The sequence below is a fragment of the Octopus bimaculoides genome, chromosome 11, assembly GCF_001194135.2.
Source record: "Octopus bimaculoides isolate UCB-OBI-ISO-001 chromosome 11, ASM119413v2, whole genome shotgun sequence".
Lineage (NCBI taxonomy): Eukaryota > Metazoa > Mollusca > Cephalopoda > Octopoda > Octopodidae > Octopus > Octopus bimaculoides.
This window is the reverse complement of record NC_068991.1, coordinates 53,951,264-53,962,128: the sequence shown is the minus strand read 5'-3', so window position 1 is coordinate 53,962,128 and position 10,865 is coordinate 53,951,264. Positions and strand designations below refer to the sequence as shown.

The 10,865-nt window shown below is 35.4% G+C and overlaps 1 protein-coding gene across 1 annotated transcript in view; it reads right to left on the bottom strand.

Moving 5' to 3' along the window:
- LOC106869862 (sodium/potassium/calcium exchanger 4) overlaps window positions 1-10,865 on the bottom strand; it is a 186,659-nt gene that overhangs the window by 18,748 nt on the left and 157,046 nt on the right. Inside the window, exons 10-15 of the mRNA XM_014915782.2 lie at window positions 10,387-10,505; window positions 9,078-9,201; window positions 6,650-6,746; window positions 5,400-5,503; window positions 4,935-4,990; window positions 2,964-3,057 (exon numbers count right to left, since the gene is read on the bottom strand). Of these exons, the coding sequence (XP_014771268.1) occupies window positions 2,964-3,057; window positions 4,935-4,990; window positions 5,400-5,503; window positions 6,650-6,746; window positions 9,078-9,201; window positions 10,387-10,505 (594 nt within the window). The remainder of the gene's footprint in view (window positions 1-2,963; window positions 3,058-4,934; window positions 4,991-5,399; window positions 5,504-6,649; window positions 6,747-9,077; window positions 9,202-10,386; window positions 10,506-10,865) is intronic.

Below are 10,865 nucleotides of genomic sequence, written 5' to 3'. Positions count from 1 at the left end.
ATATATATATATATGTGTGTGTGTGTGTGTGTGTGTGTGTGTGTGTATGAGTAAGTGTGTGTGCGTAAGTATGTATGTGTGTGACTGTGTGTGTGTGAGACTGTGTATATGTATGTGACTGTATGACTATATGTGTGTGAGAGACCATGTGCGTGAGTAAGTGAGAGTGTGTGAGCGAGTATGAATGTGCACAAGAGTGTGTGCATGCAAGTGTGTTCATGTGTGTGTGCACAAGTGTGTGCATGAGTGTGTGTATATGTACATATATGAGAGTGTGTATATGTATATGTATATATAAGGTTGTGTGTATATATATATATATATATATATATATCATCTAAGTTGGAATCCATAAATCTTAATGTATTTTATTGGTTTGAGTCATTGGACTGCGATCATACTGGAGCACCACTTTGTAGGGTTTAGCCAAATAAATCAACCCCTGTACATTACTGTAAATCTGGTATATATATTCTATTGGTATCTTTTACCAAACTGCTAAGTTACAGGGATGTAAACAAGCAGTGGGGTGGGGAGCAACTACAAAGACAAACATTTATCTATCTATATACACACACACACACTTGCATTCACACACACACACACACACATACATGATGGGATTCCACACAGTTTCCTTAAAACAAATTCACTAACAAGGTATTGGTTGGTCTGGGACTATAGCAGAAGACACCTGCCCAAACTGCCATGTAATGAGATTGAACCAGAAATCATCTGGTTGCAAAGTGAGCTTTTTAACTACATCACCATAGATAGATAGATAGATAGATACCCATTGTGACCCAAGAAACAGAAAATGGCTGCATGAAAAAGAACTGTAAAGGAATTATACTGGAATTATAACCTAGTTTCAAAAAGGCTCACGCTGTGATTATTAAAATCACAATTAGCTCTCACACTTCTAGTTAGTCACAGGTTAAACATGTAAACCAATTCTATGTGCTTTTTCCCTAGCTCTTTTCTCTTAGCTGTTTTCCTCTCTTTCTTCTCTTCCCAGTCTCTCCTAGACTTTCCTCTACTCACCGAGAAAGGATATGTCTGACACATTATGCTTTTATTCTGTAGTGGAAATATTCAGCAATCGCCCAATGTAACAATTTGTAAGAATATTGCGAAGATGCTAAACAAAAATCTGATCAATCACAACATCACATTGAATAGGCTCCAGTGATGATTTTTTTTCTTTTGATATGCTTCCTTCTGAACCTATCAAACAGTATAAATTCATTACACTGTGACTACTAGGCAGAAAGCTTTGGGATGCAGCAGAGAGAACATTGACAGACACTGTAGGAGTTGACCAACAGAGATGGTAGACAGCAGCTGACAGCACAAAGGTAATGAACAGTAGGAAGATGAACAATATTAGAAGTCAGTAGCTGGCAAGCAACTAACAACACTTTATCTGCTGCTACAACTACACCAAGAACAAAATCTCTCTTGATGTTTTGTGATTTGTAGTAATAACATTCATTTTTTGTGTATGAAAAGAATAAAATTTTGTTTATCAAAATCTCAATAGATTGCAGCGTTCTTTTTTGTACAATTCTATAACATTTTTTATCTTCTTGAGTCTCAACCTAATGATATTAACAGTGAGTGTCCTTTGGACTTTTGTTCTTTTTTGTTGTGTGTGTGTGTGTGTGTGTGTGTGTGTGTGTGTGTGTGTGTGTGTGTGTGTGTGTGTGTGTGTGTGTGTGTGTGTGTGTGTGTGTGTGTGTGTGTATAGCAAAAGAGAAGACTGCTGATTCGGTCACATGATGCATATAAATGAGGACAGTTGCTTAACCTATTTGCTCCTTATGGAACATATGTATCCCAAGAAAAGTATTTTAATACTAAAGTGAATTTTCTTCATTTAAAATAGCTTGAGATGGGACAAATCAGGGTTACAGCACAAGAAGTAGGATGGAAAAAAGAAAGAGTTCACTTATCCAGAAGCGATTATCTTTTATAACAAATATATGGGTGGAGTAGACTGCTCTGATCAAATGGTAATGCTGTATGAACTGGATCAAAAAAGTAGGAAATGGTGGACTAAAGTGTTTTTCAGGCTTCTGTTGACAGCTGCTTATAACAGCTATGTTATTCACCCTGAAATTCACCATTTATAAATTTCTTAATAAATGAAGCTGAATGTTTGACCGAGGCAGATAGGTTGAATTTCCCACAAAAGAGAATGAGATCTTTTGGACAACCTTCTAAGACTTCAAAGTTGATTTCGAGTGTAGGTGATCATATGCCAATAAAACAAAAGAGTTACCGAAGATGTACTAGATGTACTTTGAGGAACAAAGAAAGGAGGACTCAATACATTTGCCAGAAATGCAACATTCCTTTTTGCATTGAGGAATGTTTTACAGCATTTCACACATAGCATGTATTTATAAATTAAGGTTGTTCTCATAAATATTCTTTTCTACTCTAGGCAGAAGGCCTGAAATTTTTGGGGAAGGGGCTAGTTGATTAGAACGACCCCAATACACAACTGGTACTTAATATATCGACCCTGGAAGGTTGAATGGTGAAATATCAGCATCCATCACTCCTGAATGGGACTGGCAGTGGGCTGTCTCACTTGCCTATGACTTTCAGATGTTTTAACACACAGTGGTATGAAAGAGTTGTACCCAGAGTGCTGTACGGCAGCGAACTGATAAACATGCATGACATACATTGAGCATGTGCAGTCAAATATGCTTACAACACTACCAGTGCTTTGAATTCATAGTTAAATATATATATATGTTCACCCACACACACACACGCACACACACACACACACACGCACACGCACACGCACACACACACACACACAAGTTTTAAAAGAAAAAAGAGAGAAAAAAAATAATGGATGAAATCTTAGTGTCAGTTTTGCCAAATTTTGTTTTTAAAGACATGAAAGCAAGAAAGATGACTAATTCTTGAATGGTTGTACTTACCTTGGTTTCCTGCAATCTGGGATGGTGTAGTATAATGCAAACTGGATTGGGTAAGCTATGACCCATTTTACTATTGCCAAAATTCCATCAGTATCTACAAGATCAAAAAGATTACCTATTATTATTATTATTATTGTTCAGTAGTTTTATTTTTATAACGTGCTTTCACTTCACTACCGAGCGCAGCTCTGTGCGCCTTGGGTATGTGCTGTGGTTTGCTGTGGTGCTCTTATGTTTACTGTATTGAAAGTGTTTTGCGTAGAATGTGTGCAGTACCCAGTAGTGCAATTTTCTGTATGTTATATATATTTGTAAGTCCTGCTATTTTTGTTATGTATTTGTCTGAATATTTTTTTATTATACTATGATAGGAATTGTTTCTGTTTTTAGATTCCACATTCGAGTTATCTCTATTTCCAGGTCTTTGTATTTTGAAAGTTTTTCCATTTCTTTTAGAGAAACGTTGTCATCTGCTGGTATTGATACATCAATTAGAAAGCATTTTTTTACTTCATGATCTTTGACAACTATATCTGGTCTATTTGCCTTAATTTCTCTATCTGTGTGTATTGGCATATCCCAGTAGTTTTATTTTTATAACGTGCTTTCGCTTCACTACCGAGTGCATCTCTGTGTGCCTTGGGTATGTGCTGTGGTTTGCTGTGATGCTCTTATGGTTACTGTATTGAAAGTGTTTTGCATAGGATGTGTGCAGTGCCCAGTAGTGCAATTTTTTGTATGTTATATATATATTTGCAAGTCCTGGTCTTTTTTATATGTATTTGTCTGAATACTTTTTTATTATACCTAAGACACCTACTATGATAGGAATTGTTTCTGTTTTTAGATTCCACATTTGAGTTACCTCTATTTCCAGGTCTTTGTATTTTGAAATTATTATTATTATTATTATTATTATTATTATTATTATTATTATTATATGACAATAATTAAGGCAGAGAGCTAACAGAATCATTAGCATGTCAGACAAAATGCTTAGCAGCATTTCTTCCAGCTCTCTATGTTCTGAGTTCAAATCCTACCAAGGTCATCTTCTGACTTTCATCTCTTCAGGATTGATAAAATAAAATACCAGAGAAGTACTGGAGTTGAAGTAATGGCTTGTTCTTCCCCGTGAATTTGTTAACCATCAACTCTGCAGCAACAGACTGTGATCATAGTCATTTATACACCATGGAAATCAGGTAGACAGCCTTATGAATCCTGAAGCTCAAGTAAAAAAATAAAAAAAAGAAGCAGTAATTCCTTACATTGGCACAAGGTCAGAAATTTGGTTGGAAGGAATGGTTCAACTGAAATTGAACCACAGTACTTGACTGACCCTTTAAGGATGAAGGACAAAATTGATCTTGACAGGAGTTGAACTTAGAATGTAAGGAGCTGTAACAAAATATCACAAGGCATTTTGTCTGCTTTCCATTCACTGTATGTTGTTAGAGACAACTAAAAAGGGGATTGGTATTAGGAAGGGTTTTTGGCCATAAAACTAACTAAAAAATATTTTGTCCAACCCATGCCTGCAAGGAATAGCAGATGTAAAAATTATATTGACGGTCCTCTTTGCTGATTTTCCTTTTTTTTTCTTCAAATAGACCCTCTGAAAACTCTTACAGTTTTTGTAGTTTCCAAGGTAACTGGTGGTAGCCTTGCATTGACAAAAATCATATAGTGAAAGTCATGTTTTGAATGAGTTCATGTTTATGTACATATGCATGTATGAGTGTGTTTATGTATATAAGTGCGTGCGCACGCGTGTGTGTGTATGTGTGTGTGTGTATGTGTATATGTGTGTGTGTGTGTGCCACTGTCAAGAATAAATATGTAGTCGAGTGGTTACATACAGGTAGGTTGCAAACTTACATTGATATAGAAAGTTGATACTGAAAATCTGGCTAAAGTTTGTTTATAGAAGCAAGCTGAAGGAATTGGTAAGAAATGAGAGAAACTTACTGATAGATGGCATAGTTTTCCATTGTTCCACTTGTTCTGTATCATATGTTGTAACCCTATGAATAATTGACAAAATATTAATTAATTAAACCTAAAGAGATACATATTGTTAAGATTTTTTTTTTTATGGTCATAAATATTTTATTGAAATTCATACAAAAATTATTCCAACTGTACTTAAATTGCTCAATGTGCAAAAGAATCTTAAATTTTTTGTACAATATTTAACCCTTTAGTTTTCAGATTATTCTATCAAACATAATGCTTATTGATTCACATTGATTTGAATTAAGCATGCATTATCTCATATCTTCAAGATCTTGATGGTGTAAGTACTTAATGTAGAATAACATTGTAGTGTAGGTGTGAGAGCTTGGATCTGGTCAGTTTGAACAGGGTTAAGATACTGACAGAATCGATCTTGTTATTCTTTCATTTATACAAAGACGTATTGTAGATACTAACCAACTGCGAGGAGTTTTCGAATATGATGTTACACTAGGTTGCTGAGCAGCAGACTTGAAGTCTTGCCTTCGTTGGGCTGCAAGAATGACATTCATTTTTCGGCGCTACCAATGAAGAAAATACATTTAAATTAGATTATTTGAAAAGAGCCAAGTGTACAATTTCTACAGAATTTGTTCTAAAAATGCTGACTAATGTTGGTCTTCTTTGATATAAAGGTAAAGAAAATAACTTCTTGGTTGACTTTCATTTATAATTAGATAAAGAAAATTCAAGATCTATTTTCAAATAGAATTAATGACAGTAAATGGTATTAGGCATTATAAACAATGGTATTAGACATTATATATACCATTTATAGATGGTATTAGACATATATGAATTGTATCAGACATAGAATTAATGACAGTAAATGGTATTAGACATTATAAAGAAATGAGGTTTGAGTTTTCAGTCCTGTGAATGAATCTGCTTTTGTTTTCTCTCTCAATGCTTTTATATGTAATATTGTTTTACTTTAAAAAATTCTTAATTTCATTTCAGTCAAAATTAAGGACATTATTGAGATGGAAATTTTGGAGATTGAAAAATATAATCTACTGCAAGGCCTGGTTGATATAAGCTGTTAATTATATCGGTTTCAAATTTTAGCACAAGGCCAGCAATTTCGGGGTATGGATAAGTTGATTACATCAACCTTAATACTCTACTGGTCCTTATTCTATCAATCCTGAAAGGATGAAAGGCAAAGTTGACCTCAGTGGTATTTAAACACAGAGTGTTTTGCATGGTGTGCTAATGAGTCTGCTAGCTTGCTGTTGTTAATTATGTTGGTTTCAAATTTTGGCACAAGGCCAGCAGTTTTATTGAGGTGGGAGGGGCCAAGTTAATTAAAGCGATCCCAATGCTAAACTGGTACTTACTTTATCGATCCTGAAAGGATGAAAGGCAAAGTGAACACTGGTGAAATTTGAACACAGAATGCAGAGATGAAATGCTGCTAAGCATCTTGCTCAGCATGCTAATCATTCTACCAACTCACTGCCTTATCCATTGTTTATTATATTAATTAGTTATTATATTTTTACATTGCCATTAAATCAAAAACTACATTACAAATGTATATATGTGTGCATGTGTGTGGCAAAACTGAAAAAAAATTAAGATTTTCATTATATTTTTTTATATAAACAATCTGATTTTTTAAAAATATATCAGAGTATATTTATAATGTAAAGTGTTAAACTTACATATATAATGACCAATCGTACAGCAGAGATAAATCGGGTTCTTATAGAAAATCTATTCATCATGAGTAGTCGGAAGATAAAGCCATAGAATCCATATCTGAATTAATTAAAAATGAATTAATTACATATGCAGCATTAATAGAAGAAGTTTAATCAAGCACATATTTAGAAAAATATGATCTCAAGCTGAATGATTTTTATTAATAGCATAGAGTAAAGGGTAAAGGCCCCCTTCGGTCATGAATGACTTTGGGATTGCACCTGGAAAGTTCCCCTCCAAGGCACAAGTCTGAGCAAGGTTGTTTATGGATGACCAGCAGTTGCCCATGCATACCAACCTCCCCTCCCCACGTCACTAATGTTATCCAAGGGAAAGGCAAAGGCCAATATGGCTTGACACCAATGATGTCACAACTCATTTCTACAGCTGAGTGAACTGAAGCAATGTGAAAAAAGAAGTGTCTTTTTCAAGAACACAACACACAATCTTGTCCAGGAATCAAACTCACTACCTCGTGATTGCAAGCTGATACCCCTTAATCACTGAGCCATGCACCTTCACAGTAATAGCATATACAAAAGTAAAGATATAACAATGCTACAGTATCCTGGGGCACAACTTTAATAGGTGCAGGAGTGCCTGTGTGGTAAGTAGCTTGCTTACTAACCACATGGTCCTATTGTGTGACATCTTGGGCAAGTGGCTTCTGCTATAGCCTTAGGCTGACCAAAGCCTTGTGAGTGAATTTGGTAGATGGAAACTGAAAGAAGCCTGTCGTATATATATATATATATATATATATATATATATATATATTTGTATTTATAGATCTATACTAAAATTTGGTAAAAATATTGTATCTGTTAACAAACGTAGCAAAATTCTCACATGTGAGTTTTTGTATGTATATCAATTTAAATAAGAGCTAAAAGATGATCATCTTTTAGCAATGGATCATCTTTTAGCTCTTATTTAAATTGATATATATATATATATATATATATGTAGATGTTTGTCCCCACCACACCATTGCTTGACAACCAATGCTGGTGAGTCTATGTCCCTGTAACTTAGTACTAAGGTTGCTCAATCAACCTTAGTAAAATCAACTAAGGTTGATTTTGATTTTCATCTTTTTGGAGCAATAAAATAGAGGGGGTCGAAGTAACCAATTTGACCCCCTGCCCTGCCCTACCCCAAAAAGATTGCTGGCTTTACACCAAAATTGGAAAAAATTATTATTTGTCAAAATTTAGACATTCTTTTTCTGAATAAACCTATATTGGTGCAGGTGTGGCTGTGTGGTAAGAAGTGTGCTTCCCAATCACATGATTTGGGGTTTGGTCCCAGTATGGCACTTTAAAGTGTCTTTAACTATAACCTGGTGCCAACCAAAACATTGTGAGTGGATTTGGTAAACAGAAACTGAAAGAAGCCTGTCATGTGTGTGCATGCGTATGTGTGTGTGTGTGTGTGTGTGTGTGTGTGTGTGTGTGTGCGTGTGTGTGTGTGTGTGTGTGTGTGTTTGTTCCCCACAACTGCTTGACAACCAGTGTTGGTGTTTTTACATTCCCATAGCTTAGTGGTTCAGCAAAAGACACTGATAGAATAAGTATCAGGTTTCATTCAAGTAAAATCTTTCAAGGTGGTGCCCCAGCATGGCCACAGCTAAATGACTGAAACAAGTAAAATGTAAAAGGTAAACCCATGTCTAAAGGCTCAGATATATTCAAGCCAAGGACACAAGTTTGTTTCTTACAACTCCTATCACTGTGTCAGCTCAAGAAAATTACAAGCAGTTAAACCAGTCATATCAGACCCAAATATTCTACATGTTTTATGTTCAAACCATCCAGATTTGGCCTCTCACACCTACCCGACAATGTCATAAATGTAAGAAACAAACAATTACATCATCAAACTCTCAAAAGCTACCAGATAATGCACAGTTAATTCAAAACAATATGAATTAATATGCATTACATTTGACAGAGTAATATGAATGTTAAAGGGTTAAATGTCATATACTGCATACTGTTGTATTTGTTCATGGGTAAAATCAAATAAGCTTTAACTTCAGTGTTATGTCATAATTTAATCATTCATTTTACATTCGTATTTGTTAAGTCTTCAGTCTACTTATGGCGCCATCTTTTCACTTCTAAAATCAAATACCCACCACCCACCACCCACCAGTGGAAGAAGCTTTATTTATTAAATAATAACAACACAGCATTTTGAAATCTCAGAGATGATTTGAGGTTTCCATAGTTACAAAAATTTGTTATTTCTGTTTTCTTTTCCTTATTTTCCCCTCTCTTTTATCCCCCGACTCATTCTCTCTATGCCATTCCATTTTCTCATTTGTTTTCTAATGTGTATATGATAATAATGATAATAATGATAATAATAATAATATTTATTTACGGTATATAATATTTGACAAGATATTCATCGACAGGTAATTGTTCTGGTGGCTTTGTAGTTACTGGTGGTTGTGCTGGGGCAGAATCTCTGGAGTAAACATCCTCTTCATCATTATTGAACATTTCTGAAAATTAATAAACATTCAGTGAGCTTCTTCAGACATTCAGTTTTGAAACAAGCTTCTTTTAAAAATTGTATATGAATGAACATGTAATCTGTCTGTTACCATATTCTTAATGAAATACACAGAAGTTGGGTTACTTGGAATGTGGATTCAACAGAAACATTTCTTTTATAGCAGAAACAAAGAACTTAATGAAGATTCTTGTACTGTTTTATGAGAACATCTTCCAGTACCCTTCAAACATATTGGCATTAATAGTTTTCAAGAGGACAGAAATATTTCAAATGTTTCCTAAATATTGATGAGAATTCCATTGCAACAGAAGTGCGACAAACAATTTCCACAGGACTTGCCTCACTGACACTAACTGCTGCATCACCAAATCAAGTTGGACCATCTGGCTAGAGTTTCTTAAGGCCAGATGATATTCATCCTTCTGTTGAACTGGCTCAAGACAAAAAATGGTGGGAGAAAACCACTGGCACTCCTAAATCATTTGAAATTTTACTGTAGGGCTAAGAAGAAGAAAAAATGGTCATTGAGAGGGACAAAAAAAGTCAAACATTGTTAAGCAACTGGTTGTTGAGCCAACACAAGAGACTGAAAGTGAGGAGTGTAATGAAAATGAAAATATTTGCTTGAACATCATATCTAATGAGGAGAAATCATTGTGTAATGAGCAAACTGCAAACAAACAAGAATGTGAGGACTCTTCAAATACAAAGGTAGGGGACCATAACAGCTTACTCATGAAATTAATGTGCAAGTGGCTGAACACTCCACAAACTCACGAACCCTTAATGTAGTTCTCAGGGAGATTCAATATAATACAAAACATGAGAAGCCTGGCCTTTGAAATGCAGATACTACACAGTTTTGCTAGGTGAGTGGATTGAGGAATGTGAAATGAAATGTCTTGCTCAAGAACACAATGTGTCATCAGGAATTGAACTCACAACCTTATGATTATGAACCAAATTCCTTATCCACCAAGCCACATGTATTCATGATTATATTCGTTTCTACTCTAGGCACAAGGCCTGAAATTTTTGGGGAGGAGACCAGTCGATTAGATTGACTCCAGTACGCAACTGGTACTTAATTTATCGACCTCGAAAGGATGAAAGGCAAAGTCGACCTGGGCAGAATTTATATTGAAATAATAATATTGAATGCAATACTTACCATAATCTCCGAATCCTTTCCCTAATGATTTCATTGCTGTTCCACCAGTGTGAAGCAGCTCAGTACTTTCACCACGTCGAAGCTTTGAAGACACATAGGATTGAACTACTGTATTGAATCTGAAATATATATATATGTGTGTATCAATGCATATGTCTATATGTATGTGTCTATGTGTGAATATATATATATATACATATATGCTCCGTTGGATGTGTAATGTCAATGTGAATACCCGTCAGAGTGTAAGTATCTTGAGAGAAAAGCTGAACATTAGAAGCATCAGTTGTGGCGTGCAAGAGAGACGATTGCGCTGGTATGGACATGTGGTGAGAATGGATGAGGATAGCTGCGTGAAAAAGTGCCACACCCTAACAGTTGAGGGAACCCGTGGAAGAGGTAGGCCCAGGAAGACCTGGGCTGAGGTGGTAAGGCAAGACCTTCGTACATTGGGCCTCACCGAGGCGATGACTACTGAC